This window comes from Leuresthes tenuis, unplaced genomic scaffold, assembly GCF_036924035.1.
Source record: "Leuresthes tenuis unplaced genomic scaffold, fLeuTen1.0.hap1 SCAF_4, whole genome shotgun sequence".
Lineage (NCBI taxonomy): Eukaryota > Metazoa > Chordata > Actinopteri > Atheriniformes > Atherinopsidae > Leuresthes > Leuresthes tenuis.
The window spans coordinates 34,585,678-34,601,752 of NW_027325358.1; the positions used below are offsets into that span (position 1 = coordinate 34,585,678).

Here is a 16,075-nt window from a genome sequence, read left to right on the forward strand (position 1 = left end):
AACTTTGTTCATATTTCTTGTCAAACACGCCTCGCAGTTTAGATATTCTTACAAGATCTCCTTTTTTAAACTTTATCCTTGAGTCCTTGCAGTGTCGATCGCATGCAGAGCCGTACAGGTTCTGAAAAACTTTAAAGGTGTTTTCTAGAGTCACCTCTACAGGCTTCATTTTGATGCTCGTGTGGTAACTGTGGTTGTAACTTTCCACGAGATCCTGCAGGACGTCGAGGTATCGACGTGTGTTATTAGCGGTAAAATATCTCCACATCCTGGTTTTTAACATGCGGTTAAACCTCTCAAACACAGATGCATTTACCTCGCTCGGAGTAGCAAAATGCACAACTCTGTGGTTCTCTAATAATGCCTTAAATTTTTTGTTAAAAAATTCTTTCCCCACATCAGTTTGAAGTTTTTTAGGGGTCTCGCTTTCTCTAAAAACGGATTCAAAAGCCTTCACCACCTCTGCGGCTGTTTTTCTCTTCATAGTGCGAACGTAAGCCTTTTTTGAAAACACATCAATGACGGTTAATAGATAATTATACCCGTCATTGTACTCAGCCAAGGCCTGCATGTCGCAGAGATCTGCTTGGAATTGTTTTAAGGGGCTGGTGACAAAAACTCTGTTTCTCGGAAAATGTATTCTTGCAGGTTTATGTAGAGTATATGCATCTTGCTCTGATAAGAAGTCTTGCACTTTTTCGCATGCGACTTTCTTACCCGTTTCGTCCTGTACAGCTTTACGCAACCTCTCTACTCCCCCAAAACTACCAGGGTGGATAGGATCGTAGAAAACCTTTTTCATTAACCTCGTTTCAGCCATCTCACCTTACACAAACTCTGGCTTGTAATGACAAAACGCAAGTATATTTCAACCTTTTATTTTTTCTCTAATGTGTGATAATACACACGCACACACACATACAAATGATGACAAAAAGCAGGAATGCTAGTAATATAGGATTTAAGAAAAGTTAAATGTTATAACAACATCACATGATTACAATATTAGTCTAAACACATCCGGCTGATGGAAAGAAGGAATGTAACACCCCTCTTTTAACCCTCCCAGAACTTTGTCATGGTTTGAAGCTGCTGCAATTTCTTTACATCTTCTCCAATCAACTGCTCGTACATATCGTGTATAGAAGTGTTGATTTGTTTCACCAGAGTTAGTTCGTACAAGTAAGCTTCTGCCACAGCCCTGACTCTGGCATCATCTTCACAAATGTTACGCGCAGTTAGAAGATGTTGAATGGAAGCAATGAATCGTTGATTATAAAGTCTCCGCATCAGAGTCTAGTAATGGTCATGAAAAAAGTCGTCCTCAAGGACATCCTTGCACTGATGTTGGCGTAAACTAGGGTGATCGACACTACACCCGTAGCATGATTCAATCATAAATTTTTTGATGGTCTCGTTCAAGAGGTGTATCACTGCAGTTTTCACAACTTTGATAAAACCTGAGGGGACCCATCCATCAAATTCGTCCTCACCCTCTCCTCCGCCATCCTCGTCCTCCTCTCCTCCGCCATCCTGAGTGTCTGCAGGGGACCCCTGGCCTGGTGGAAGCTGAGAGTCCTCCATTTCATTAGATTTAGCTTCCTCCGTTGTTACGGCCACGGTGGATCCTATCGGGTAGAGTGTTAAGCAGCGGTCATCAGGCGCCGAATTTGAGAACTCGATCTCGAGAGAAGAGGAGGAGTTGGAGGAGAAGAAAGACTCAGACGAAGTCCCTGGTGAAGGAGGGTGATACGGCTCCAGGTAGTATCTGTCGCTGTCTGGTGATCCAAACTGCGGTGATGTGGATGTTGCAGAAGGGGTCCCTGTATGCATCAATAGCGACAGAGAAGCATTCTCCAGATCGCGGTCAGTGATCTCCTCGCACAATGTCTTCTGGACGCTAGTTCTCATCCTGTTCCTCGTGTTGATTGGTGTATGACCTGTGCTGGAGTGTGTCCTTATAAACCTGAAGGGGGTGTGGTTATTGAGGTTGAGGAGGAGGGTTCTCAGCGGAGGGAGGTCTTCACAGCCAGGGTTTTCTTGACTGCTAGAATCTCACCCCAGTTCTGGCAACTGCGGAACAGCGTGGAAACTCGATCCGCTATATCATTCATCTTCTCCACCCAGGCTGCATGAGGTATTGCTAACAGCGTCCTAAACACACCACAGTCAGAGTTACAACAATCAAGAACAAAAAGATCCCCCTCTTCATTCTCATTAGATTTCCGGTGGCTTGCACGGAAGAACCATCGGCCTGTAACGCCTGTTTTCGATTGCCACACAGCAGTGAAAACCATCATTGTTTTGGGCAGCTCAGCATCATCCAGAGGATTCTTCAGTCTCGGACTCTCCAGTCTCGGCCGTTTGGCTGCAGACGTTGCTGGGATTTCTTCGGGTTCTTCTTTCACTGTTAACACCTCCTCAGCCGAGCCCTTGCCTCCTGCTCTATGACGCGGTATCGCTAGTTTCAACACTCCCCAGTCGTTGGAAGTTAGCATACCCACAGTGGTCAGAGGTCCCGGCTTCTCACCACCCTCGTCAAGCTGATACAGACAGAGGTCACCTGTTTCATACATGAACACATAGCCCCATCTTCCCCGCAGTCCATAAGGCTCCAGTGACCATTCTTCCCGTAGAGACACGGGCGGCAGTTGCTGCGTTCTGCACAGAAACACCATCCTTTTCTTGGGAGCATTTGGTATCAAGGGCTGATCTTCAAATATCGTTACCGGAGTCTCACAAATGAGAGACCGCAGAGCACACGTCCTCTCCGGGGCCTGCGTAGATTTCTCCTCTACACTCACTCTGCTTCTTGTCCTTGGCATCTTGAATCAGCTATCTTTCACCCCAAAGTCGTTCTCTACACACTGACTGTCTCAGGGTTTTTATCCTTTACTCGAAACCCCTCCCCTGTCCACCCATTGGCCCTCAAACCTGGGGTCGAACAATACCCCACCCCACACATCTAATTATTTTCCCATCTTTACCTTACAGGGACCGGTCTTTGAAGCTGTTAAAATGCTGACCGCTTCTACACCTTAACCTTTTCTATTAACCCTTTCTCTTATTTAAACATTCAACTAATATATTTCTCACAACCTCCTGACTTTAGCTGTAATCCTTAACCCTAGCCATAAACACCCCCTTCCTTAGATGTCAAAGACCTCTTCAACAGATGGCTAATCTATGTCAAACAAAGGTCACATGTCAAAATAGCTTGATCGATCGATAAGAGGTCAAAAGTCATATCCCCAGATGTCAGCAAACGGATGTCAAACAAAGGTCACCTGTCATATTAATTTGATTGATCGATAAGAGGTCACCTGTCAAAATGAGTTTGATCGAAGGTATCCTTTTATTTCTCTCACATGCAGTGATTTGAGGAGCTCTTCATGTCATGGCATTAGTCAAGATTTACAGAAAATGCACAGCAACTAAGACACTTTAAACTTTCCTAATATTACAAGAATGTCATGTGCTATTTTGTGTTTGTCATACTGTGTATTATGATTATGTGTCATCTTGGTTGTCACAATTCATAAAGGCTTGACTCCATAATTTGAAAGACAACAATAATTTGAACAAATGAGATTTGAACATGATTTGATAATTACAAAGTCTTATCAATAATCCTTGTTTTATACGATTTTTTTTGTTTCCTGTATGCATTTTAAATGCACAGATAGAAAAATACAAATATTTTCTTCAACAAAAACAGCTTCATAGAAGCATTATTTTAATGTAGTTTCTGTCAGACTATATTATTTGTATTTTTACTGAGATCACATTCAGAGCACTGTACCATTTGTGCAGCTGTAGCTAAACTGATGCTGATGAACAAGTTGAGATAATTTGGGCTTTATACATGGACTCACAGGCAGCTGATTAATACCACCAGTCTCAGTTTAATACCATAAATTCAGCTTGTAAAAGAATAATTCATCACCCTCTGGTGAAATGCTTCACCTCCCAAGTGTCCCGCTTAAGCAAACTTTGCTAATTGTGTTCACAGACAGTTCAATATATCAGATTATACCATTCATGAGGTTCTATTTTACATTTGCAAACAAGAAAATGTTTGGTTTTAGAATGTCAGCTTGGTTCAATCTTTAGGTTTCAATAGTTAATAAATCATAATAGCAACTTGTCATTATGCTTTCTTTTTAAAGCACAGGAAACCTTTGGGACATTTTATACGATATTAATCTGTCCAAACATTCCAAAATGCTCCAATCAGTATTCAGCAGAAGACTATGCAACCCTGACTATGAGATTAAGTCCAACAGCCCCATCAACAGGCTGAGTTGCTTAATTACAGCCAGACCATCCAGCTGCTCTGACAGATGTGTTCTATCCATTTCTCAGCTGGTTCTTCAGACGTTTCGGTCATGGTGTGCTTCAGGAAGCCTTTTTGTTCTGCAGCTGTTTTGGCAGCTTCCTGCGGTCTTTCACAGCATTCCTCTTCCTTTTCTTGCTCAGGAAGTTCTCCAATTTGCCATTCTTCTTCAGCTCCTCGTATCTTTCAACCAGTTGGAGTTTCTTCTTCTCAGCTACAAAGGGGAAAAAATAAAATGAAATAAAATAAAAAAAAACAGAAGAATGTACTTTCAAATTGTACTTTTAGTGTGGTTTTATTTAGGTTTCCAACTGCATTAAGACATATCTGGTTAAATTAAGGTTCTAACACAGTTACTGGAAGATTTAGAATAATTCTATTGGGTTTCATAATTTTGAATTAATTTTAATCAAATAAGTCACCATTTGAAATTTAATATATATATATTTTTTTTTTAAATTTGAACACATTTTTCATATTAAGATTTGCTATCAACTCATTGATTATTTTGTTTTTAATATTGGATCTTTTTTTATGCATGTAATGTTGAGCACTTCCAGTGATGTCAGTAATGATGAAAATTAATAAAAATATTACAGTAATTACAGTACAATACAGTAACAGTTTTTTCAATTGTGAACACATTCAATTTCAACCAATTAATTTGTTCCAATAACAAATTAAACAGAACTTTAAAAGCTTTCTTCAAAACCCCCAAATACAGCAAGTCACCACTGATCCATTCGATACGATCAATCACAGCATTCTGTTAGAGACTTGAACGTGTTATTGGGATTAAAGGAACTGCGTTAGGCAGGTTTAGGTCATATGTATCTGATAGATTCCAGTTTGTTCTTGTAAATGAAGAATCTTCCTCACACACCAGAGTAAAGTCATGGAGTTGCTCAGGGTTCTGTGGTTGGACCGATTCTTTTTACTTTACACATGCTTCCATTAGGTAACATCATTAGACAGCATGGAATAAATTTCCCTTTCTATGCTGATGATACTCAGCTGTACTTATCTATGAAACCAGATGAAACCAATAGGTTGGTCAGACTACCAGCATGTCTAAAAGACATAAAGACCTGGATGACTCAGAACTGTCTGCTTCTAAATTCAGACAAAACTGAAGTTGTTCTCTTTAGACCTGAGCGCTTCAGGGAGAAATTGTCAAGTTATATACTTACTCTAGATGGCATTTCCTTGGCTTCTCGTTTTACTGTGAGGAACCTTGGAGTTATTTTTGACCAGAATTAATCATTTGACGCACAGCTGTGCTACCGCTCAACTGCTGTACTCAAACAGTAATAATCCACTGGCTGTGGATAGGAACCTGACCCAACCCCATGATAAAAAACTTTAAAGCCTCTCTACAACAGACCATTTTATGAACTTGACTAGTAACTTAGACATTATGGAGTTAGCATAAGCAACAGGGCTACAATTGTTTTGTATTGGTAGTTCACCCCAGCAGAAACTGCCTGTGAGGGGCTGGGATTTGCAAATAAGGCCAGTGTGATAAAATTATAACTGACCCAAGTCAAGAGGGGGTCTTGACAGAAGCCTAACAGAATGGATGTTTAAAACATCACAGTTTATTTTAAACATCCATCCATCCATTTTCTATACTCGCTTAATCCGTCGGTCGGGTCGCGGGGGTGCTGGAGCCTATACTAAGCGGCTATTTTAAACATAAATAAAGAAATAATACAAATAAATGCATTTTCATGATATGGGGCCAAATTTGAAAAAGAAAAAAGAAAAAAAAAATATTGTGAAAAATGGAGGATCCTAGAATATTCTGTTGAGCATTTGTGAGCTGTTTCCTGAGGGAATCGGTGCATAGACAGATACCAGCTGTGTTGTTAAACTTGTTCTTACATTTCTTGAGGAAGAACGGCCGTGCACCCTGATTGGCTCGCTCTCTCTGTTGCCTCTTAAACTGCAGCTCTCTCTGTCTCTGCGTCTCTCGGCTCTGTCTGGCTCGCTCCTGGTTCTCCTGATGGCACATTTAAAACTGAACAACATTAAAACCACTGACAGCTGAAGTGAAAAACATCTTTATAATGCTGTGTTCCACATTCAAGTGGAGATAAGACATACACCACCCATCTAACCACTGTTCAAGCCATTATCTGGAGTTATTTCCAGGGAGCTGACTGGGTAATCTGACATTTGTGTTCTCACAGGTGGCTCTCTAGCTGCAGTGCAAGTGTAATTACATCCACCAGCTGATAATATCTCTTATTCAAGTGCTTTCACTTATTTCTATAGCTCCAATTGAATCCAATCATACAACACTGCAATCCAATTAAGTCCAATTCATTATAAAAATGTATCAACACAATACTGAATCATAAAACGTAGTCTAGCTAAGTAAACCAACAGATCACACCAGATTTTGTGGGTAGAGGATGACAATGGACAGTAAAGCTAACTCTAACCCTCCAACAAAACCACTCAGCGAGGGGGGTCATCTGCCTCGACTGGCTGGAGGGTGGACACCTGGGGATACCTGCTATGGGTAGGACTGGGTATCAATAAACATTTTTTGATACCGATACCAATACGATACCTTCACTTTGATACCGATTCCTGAACGATACTTTTTTCGATACCAATTTTATAATATTAATTCTAACAAAAAGGAAATTATATTACACATAACAGTACTAATTTTCCGTTTTATTTTTCAACTCAGTATTTAAATTTCCCAGAGGGAACCTCCCAAAGGGATTAATAAAGTCTTATCTATTTTTCCAATCCAAGCCGTTTTCTTACAGAAAAAAATAATAACAAACAATTTCCAGTGCAAAACAGTTGCAAACAGGTGACAGGTTTGTGTCTAATACAATCCTACATACTGCGGATACTTTTCACTGAGCAGTTTTTCTTCAGAAACCTAAACATGTCGGCTTTCTGCAGTATTAAGTTGCAGTAACATTAAGATTACAGCCGGATTTTGCTGAACGTTAATTTACTTGTTAAAATGCCACACACTGCGCCATCCTCGGTTCTCTTAGATGAAGCGGAGTCCAGTGGTGGAGAATTTGAATTATGCCGCTCGGGCTCTGTGGAGTCCACAGGCTAACTTGAATGCTGAGAGGAAGATGGGTGTGGTCCGACCTTCTTGCAGTCAAACTGATTTTGTGCACGGTCAAATAATTAATTAAATTAGTCGTGTTGCTGGCCTTAGCAGCGATGACTTTTTGGCATATATTGCATTGCGCACTATTGGCATCAATCTTGGTGAAATGGAGCCACGCTTTAGACCTCGGTGGCATTGTTTAACCGGTTCGACGACACGCACACAACTACAGTTCCCAACACAGATACACGTGAACCCCGTCTGTGGGCATAACCACATTTTCCTGCATGCGGCAAAGTGTAACGTTAATACAGCCAATCGAGGATAGCACAATCAGTTCTTGATCATGTGATTAATCTCTCGGTATCGAAACTTGGCACCTAAAGATGAGGCATGTTTTGATACTCTGTACTACCGAAGCATTTTGGTCGGTGCCTTAAAAGAACCGAAGTTCGGTACCCAGCCCTAAATTTGGGAGTAAATCTCAAATTTGCATCTGAGATAGTTACCTGACATTATCATGTTTAAAAACTTTTATGCCAAGATCAATGTTTACTGGATATCCTCAGGTATCACTACAGAGCAGAGGGACATGGAATTTTTTGTGGGAACAAATGAACAGTTTCCTTTTCAACTCGCTAAGAAATGAACACTTCTAACCTTGGTTACCACATGCAAAGAGATGGGAACAGCTGCATCCTCAAAGTACTAACAATAATTTGCTCTGTCTTCACTACTGAAGGTACCAGAATTCACACTGTGCCATACCAATCTCCTCAGCAAGAATTGCAACTTTTCCTTCCTCTGGTTGTTGTTCTTTGTCTTCTTCAGCTGCTTCTGGATGATCTGCACACAAACTACATGTTAACAGTTCCACTCATGTTCTCAGTCCAGTATTCTCACTGACACAGCTTTCTCACCACTTTCTCTCTATGCTTGATGTCATCAATGAACTTGTAAGTCTTCTCAAAAATTTCAGGTTTGTATTCCCCGGACAGGTCATCAAATCGAGGATCTCTTAATGTCTGCAGCACAAATTAGAAATGCCATAATTTCAAACTAATTCTGTTAGATAAGAAGATTTATGTTGCAAACAACCCTTAAACCACAGGATTTCTTCACTCACTGGTTTCTTTACTGGAACGACTTGACGGAGGAAGGGAGCTGGCCTCTTAGCCGAGATCTCCATCGGCCTAAGATCACAAACACACACTCAATAACACTGTTAAGTCCCAGCAGCTGTCTGTGCAGACTGAGGAAGTGCATCTACTTAAATATGTAAACTGGACTTCTTCTTGATTCATTAAGAATTTAGAATGACAGAAGCCACACAAACACATTCACCTGTTCTTGTTTAGTCGTTTCTTTTTGCTGGTCTCTCGGTTCTTGCTGCTGCCGTAGGCGGCCTCGTTGTAAACTTTGGTTCCCACTTTGTTCTGCAGCTTCATGATATTCTCAAAAGACATGTTGGACAGTTCTGGGAAGGTAAGAGAACAAAATGTGGAACTATTCATTAACCAACTATTGCAATTAGGTTATTCATATGTAAGACCCTCACTGGTGGTAGTAGGTAGACAAAACCAAACAGCAATGGACACCAAAGAGGCCTTAGGGGCAGTTTTTTTTATTTTAACATTTTTAAACTATATTAGATGAGAACAATGTGGCTGCTTCAGTAAATTAGCATCTTGATCAATTCAAAACCTCTACGGTAGATCAGCACGCAGCAGTTTGCTATGCGACTCTCCAAACAGGCCGCAGCTTCCAACCTTATAAAGACCTTTTGTAGCTTGGAAAATAATGTTTAGCACCCACCTTATTTCTGCTGTGGTTCAAATGAAGCTGTGTGAAGGGAATAACTTTAGAATAAAAAGGATTTGCCAATGTCTTCACTTAAACACTTTTTCTTAACCTTGATGGACCACATGCAGAATTCAAGGTTAGAAAGGAAGAGTAAATTCCCCAACACTACCCGAAAAACTAAAAAAACCAAAACATCCCCACTCACACAAGTCAATGTTTTCATCCGCTTATCTGAGGTCGGGTCATGAAGGTAACAGGTTCAGGAGTGAAACAGAGAATTGTGTTTAACTCATATCGTAAAATCATGAATCCATTCAGTGACCTCTACGATATCTTCATATGTTCAGATGCCGACATGTTTCTGGTTTATCGGAGACAGATGCAGCGCAGAATGTTCTTACAAGCTTTACATGAGCTTAATTATGTATCAGACACAATTTGAGAGATGAAAACAAAGCACAAAATAACTGATGTTGCAGAGCTCAGTGTAAGCATGCGTCAGCTGCCTAAATGGTAAATGGACTTGTACTTGTATAGCGCTTTTCTAGTCTAACTGACAACTCAAAGCGCTTCACTACATGCCGCATTCACCCCACTCACACACACTCATACAGCATGTCTTAATATACTTAACTACGTGCTTTTTCTAATCATTCATACACACATTCATACCCCAGTGATACACTGGGAGTGTATTGCAGGACACAATCAGACACAATAAAACATGTGTACAGCACTTTTCATAATGACGTTACAGTGCTACACAACAAAGAATTCCCCTCCAGATTAAATTGTGCTATACTACATTAAAACACAGACAGAGCAGACATATGACAGCTCAGCTCAAAATTTTACATTTAAATAATATTTCATTGTCAATGTTAAAAGGCTGCGACAAGACATTTACGGGACAGCTCCGAAGCTTTGCTGCTATGCATAAGGCAGGCGCTTTATTTACTGTCACTGGAGAAAAGAACACAAACAAGCAGGTTTTCTGTGAATGGTGCATCCAGTGTGTTTGGACTCTGCTTTATACAAGATGTTAGTGTTTCTCTGGAATCAAAAAGAGCAGGAAAACATCCAAGTGGAGACTCCACTGCTTGTGTGGCGTCAGGTTAGTAGCCGGTCCCTTGTTTTCCTATCTGTACAAGAGTGGTATGAATGTGCACAAATCCCTTTGTCATAATGCATGTAGTTAAGTTGCTCGTTCCTGAAAGCAGATGTTTAGCCGTTTTCTTCAGAGAATGGATAAGAATGAAAGCAGCTCGAACTTTGTCCATTTCAGCAAGCTAAGACACACCAACACTCAGCAAGTCAACTAAGCAGCTGTAAATGGAACACCAGACCTCTAGATTCATCCTGTCCACATGGTCAGTTCTTAAAGGACCTTACCCTAAACAGTAAGCAAGATAACAAATCGTTAATATGGAGTGTTGAAGCAAACTGTAAATGTTGCACATTATAAGGTGCGCACAGCCCTTGGATGTATTACAGGCACTAAAGTCACCATTTATTATGATCAGATCGTTTTTTCAAAGTAAAATTCATTCATGAAGCATGTTTAAAAACAACCGTCAAAAGCTTCAGTTCGTGAATCCTAAGTCAGCAGAGGTATGCTGACCCGATTAGTGATGTAGCACTGCAACGTCACTAATCAATTATTTTTTACTCATATTGCACCCGTTATTTAACTTATTGATGTAAAGAAAATAAAACAATTGTGTATCAGGCAAACCTCAAACATTTTTTGTAACAGTCAAGTAATGGTAAAGTTCAGGTCGCTGACTGTGTTCAAAGTTTTACAGAAACATCAGTAGACCTGCTGATGGCCTGATTGTGATCACTCAGAACGTATGTGAGGACATATCATAATGCCAGGTGTGAAAACATGTACATAGGGCTGTCCATTTGTAATCCGATCAGCATGTAAGCACTGAGTGTGAGCATGGCCCCAGACCACCTCTGAATGTGTTCTCAGTGTGTGTAAACCAGTCTCACAAACCATGTGATCTGATTACTGTGAATGCATGTTAGCACCTCTTACAAACGTCTACTTTGCTCACGTAGAAACCTTCCTAAACAGACAAAAATACTATTTGACTTGGCTCTGAACTCAGAATGTAGTTGATATTTGCACCAACATAACTCTGTTTATTGCACTATAACAACAATATAAGGATCCCTTCAATATCAAAAATGCTTTGTTAAGATCTTAAAACATCTCAGGAATCGGGAAAAGCCTTAAAACCATCTCCGGCCAAAAGCGCTACGTTCAGAATGTCAAATGTGGCCGAAATCAGATTATTTTGCTCATGTGACTCAGATCAGATTTTTTTCATGACTTCTACTCTCAATTCTGCACAGGCGGACGTCACCACACGTCTGTGCCTGTCTTTTTTACCCTATGATGGATGAGAACACAGACGTTAGTCAGTGGAAGACCAGCGAGGTGATGGACTTAATAAGCATTTGATTCCTGTATCTAAATTTTAGTGCTCATGCACGTCATGATGTCTTTGTTGTTTCTAGCGCAAGCCGGTCAGTTCAGTATGATGAACTGTATCAAAAATAATGTGAACAGGCCAACAAAACATCTGGATCTGAGCAGTAAATCGAAATTCAGTATTACGGCTTGCAGTCTGCTATGGAGCCCTAATCCCAGGCTGAGGGTGACCAGAGGTGGGTGAATGATCTGTACTCCAATGGGTTTAATCAGCTGCTCACTCCTCCAGTATCCTTGACAACCCTACAGCAAATCTCACCATCTGCAGAACTAGTTTCCTGCTATACCCCATCAGTCTGCTCTCAGCCACCCCATTTCCTCACTGAGGGACAAAGAGACAATTAAAGGAGTATTGTTCTTATTTTGGGTGCACTGATTCAGTTTGACCAGCTCAGCATTTTTATACAGGACGTCAGTTTTCTGGACAAACCACGTTTTCAAAGCAACACAGGAGAAGTGTGTGAAAAGTCGGTGAAAGAAAATAGCTAGATTTGCTGGGGACATTCTCACCTTTTCTGATGTCTTCTTTTATCTGGATGTCACTGTCCCCACCATCTAGATCTGGGTCCTCATCATCATCATCATCATTCCCACCCTCCTCATCTTCCTCTTCATCATCAGAATCCTCCTCCTGCCCCCCGTCAGATCCTTCCTCTTCTTCTTTATCACTATCAAAGTCCTCCTCTTCCCTTCCATCTGATTCCTTCTCAACTACCTCCTCTTCTGGTCCTCTATGGTACCACTCCTCAGTCCTTCCACTTGCTTCTCCCCTTTCGGTTATTAGGGCAAAGTTCTTCTCCACATCTGAGCCTTCATCATCACTGCTGCTCGCCATATTCTTCTTCTTTGAGACTGTTGGTTTCTGCTGCTGCTTCTTTCTACCATTCATCTTCAGTTTTGTGCTTCTGGAGAATGCGGACAGGTGTAGGAAGGAAATGTTGAGACCTATCTTCAGGTCAAAATCAATTCTAAGAATGAAAAAAACAATGTGTTGGAATAAAGCAGCCCATCACTGCCAGCGGCACAACACACAATGGGTTCAGTATGTCAATAATTAAGCAACTTTGTCTGATATACACATTTGGTATAATGTCTGCCAACTACTTAGCCTGCTAACTACCGAGCAGCCTATGCTACTTGACCACCGACTTCAAATGTATGACTTAAGTAAGCAAAAACAAGAAAGACACACACCGTGTTCTCTTTTGTAAAACTATTACTGTGGGTAAATAATCCCGGACATTTAACACTTATTATTACAAGACATGTATTGAGGATACATGTTAACACACTTGCATTCGGTCTATATCGCGTGATGGCGCTGATTCTTAAGCCTAAATTCTGTTTACCATAGTTTCATCAACTGTGTTTACAAATTGAAAGCGGCGTTTATCCATGTAAATAGTTCTCCTTTACTGTATTTCACTGGTCATCATTTGCCAATTTAAATCATGCCGAATTAACTACCATCTCTTCAAACTGTAAAAGCTCTGCTTACGAGTTTTATAAAGACAACCAGATTAGTAAAAATATATATATATATTTTAAATAGATTAATGTGACGTTCTTTCCAAACCAGAAATCCTTTTGTTGTTGTTATTTGTTTGTTTATGTAGCATTCTTTGTCAACATGCATACGTAGCTGAACTAAATTAAAAGTAACAATACCTGGATATCCTTTCAAAGTCTATATTTTAGCTGTATTATCCACGTGTGTCCATGTCGTCCACAAGGCCCACTCCAGGAAGTTAAGTAAAGACATTCCGGTTTCAAAATAAAAGCGTCACTGGGTTGTTGAGTCTACAAAACGGAAGTGTGCGTTTGTCAATCAAAGTGGCCGGTTTTAAATCAGTGGTTGGTCTTCAGCCCCAAGGCGTGATGGGCGTCAAGAGCAGGAGGAGTTGCACCGTCATCAGTGGTCAGCATTCTCACCTCTGCGTACATAATAGCTGATAAGCCTGCAGAAGTTATAATTTCAATAGGCATGATGACGCCCATCTCACCTCCAAATACCTGAGCATCCTCACCGCTACTTACATAATAGCTGATGAGCCAGCAGAAGTTGAAATTTCAATAGGTGTGTTATCACCATTGTAGTCTGATATAGTACTTAGAATATTGTTATAGTTCTTTTAAGTGTGTTGTGTTACCTTTTCTTTGTTTGTTTGTTATGAAATAGTGTGCTTCTGTGCTTCAATGGACGCACTTGGGAATTATTGCCTTTCAAGATACAATAATAATAATAATAGATCGGTTTGCTGTTTTACTTGCTTATACTGTTTCAATGCAGTGTCGTACAGGTGCCTGTACAGACGCACTTCCTCGCGGAGCCTGTTTCCGAATTGGTCCATCCGGGTTGTCATTCTCTGCGCGCGCAGAGTAAGTTACAAATTTTGACTGGAGCAACCATAGACATATGGTTATATATGTATGTGTGTGTCTATGGGTGCAACTATGCGCCGCGCTGCCTTTTCATGGCTCGCACCAGGCGGACATACGTCATTTTGATGTCACGTGAGTCATGTAACTGTAAGACAATTGGTTCTTATTGATAAACTATATAGATAATTAAGTCATTCTGTATTTTTTGTGGTGGTCAACATAGATTTGAACTAACTATGAACAGTTATAGTATTATATATTTCAAAGATTATTTGCAATGCAGATTTATGCCACAGATTTAATTGGTGAAGACAAGCAAACAAGTGCTAGCATTGAGGCATTGAGACGATAAAACGACGGACAAACGAAAAACAAAAAAACCCGTGTCTCTTTCTATTATTTAATTCTGCTTTCTTTTCTGTTTCTCTTTCTCTAATTTTGTTTGTCAGTTTTCCGAGTTTGATTCATGGGGGCGGTGCATGACGCAGGTTTAGGCTCAATTTTCAGCCAATAATATGCCTGAAACTGTTATGGTTTATTCCTGGATGTGTAAAGTAAGAGTTTTAATTCTAGTGTTAAAAGTTTGATAAAACAAAGAAAACTCAATTCTCCATTCTTGTATCTTAACACACATTTGTTCAAAGGGTTCTGAAAACACCACACCTTATTAAGATAGAGAAAATGAAGACTTGAAATATATATATATTATCCTATATAACTATAGGAGCCATATATTATTTTGCTTATTATTATTTGGGTTTTTATTTGTTTGGTTTGGTTGCCACGTGATATGTGGGGTTTTGGTCACATGTGTGTCATAGATAATAATAGGGGCTGCCGCTGAATGCCTGCACTAGACAGGAGAGAGGCGAGCCAGGCAGCCGAAATTTTTGTTGACCGCTTTTAGATTAGTTATGTTGCTTTGACACAAGCGCAAAAGGTGTACACTTTAATCAATCAAATGTTGCGCATGTAATTGGAAGGCCACTCGTAATCTTTTGTTTATGATTAAATATTCTGAAACTTACCTGGACCCACCGTGTATAACTGAACATCAGCGTGTCATTCAAAACATCCAGGACCTGTTCTCATCCTCTCAAGCGGCTTTACAGGAATAGGAAAGCCGCAACATAAACAACATACTCTGAACTAAAATAACATGGATTACGGGTGAGGATCTTGAAAATCTCTCAAATTTAGATGGGTATCTGTAAAGTTACGACATATGAATAAAGAACCAAACTAATGTTATCTTTCTGTGTCTAACAATGTGTAGCGGGTCCCGGTTTGGTCCCCTCTGACATATAGATAACCCTCAGATAGGAGTTTTCAGGTAATCAGACAGAAATCAGCAAAGCAGGACAGCTATTGCTCATTCTCCATTCATCTGGATTATGAGCCCCACTTTCGCGATGCATTACAAAGAGTCCCAGTGATGCTGCCAGTAAGTGTTGCCAGCCAGTGTCCATTTCACGCAACAGCATGTCATTGTGTGTTTCTCTGTGTGACTTCTTATTCTCAATCGGACAGACTATAAAAAAATAATACAATAGCAATAAACTAAAAAGTGACTCTCATAAAACAAATAAAACAAAACAAAAACACTTATTTTGTGGGTATCACAAATGGAGCACAAAAAGAAACAACAGGCGACATTGATTAACAGTTGAGTTACTTCATATAAATATCTGATTACTTAATTAATTCAGGTTTAACTACTCGATGCTACAGACCAGGAGGTGGCAATGTGGCTCCGTGGAAAAGTTTGTAATTTTCCTAAATAAAGATTTCTCCTTATTATACCGTGTATGATCGTGAAAAAAGGTATCACATAGCAGGTTGAGATGTCAATGATAACCTTAAAGAACCCGTACAAAGGTAGAAAACACATTAAGATAGTTTTGATAATCCAGCTGAGAATGAATCTGAAGAAAATAGTTGGTAGAGGTGTGAGAGGTCT

The 16,075-nt window shown here is 40.1% G+C and overlaps 1 protein-coding gene across 1 annotated transcript; it reads right to left on the reverse strand.

Moving 5' to 3' along the window:
- Nucleotides 1-3,336: 3,336 nt before the first annotated feature.
- On the reverse strand, nt 3,337-13,493 carry rrp36 (ribosomal RNA processing 36). The gene is made up of 8 exons (XM_072383561.1): nt 13,402-13,493; nt 12,244-12,701; nt 8,772-8,904; nt 8,554-8,620; nt 8,348-8,452; nt 8,196-8,273; nt 6,221-6,338; nt 3,337-4,550 (listed from the first exon to the last, which is right to left on the reverse strand). The coding sequence occupies exons 2-8, from the start codon at nt 12,620-12,622 to the stop codon at nt 4,399-4,401; spliced, it is 1,032 nt and encodes a 343-aa protein (XP_072239662.1). The 5' UTR covers nt 12,623-12,701; nt 13,402-13,493; the 3' UTR covers nt 3,337-4,398.
- Between the last annotated feature and the right edge of the window lie 2,582 nt (nt 13,494-16,075).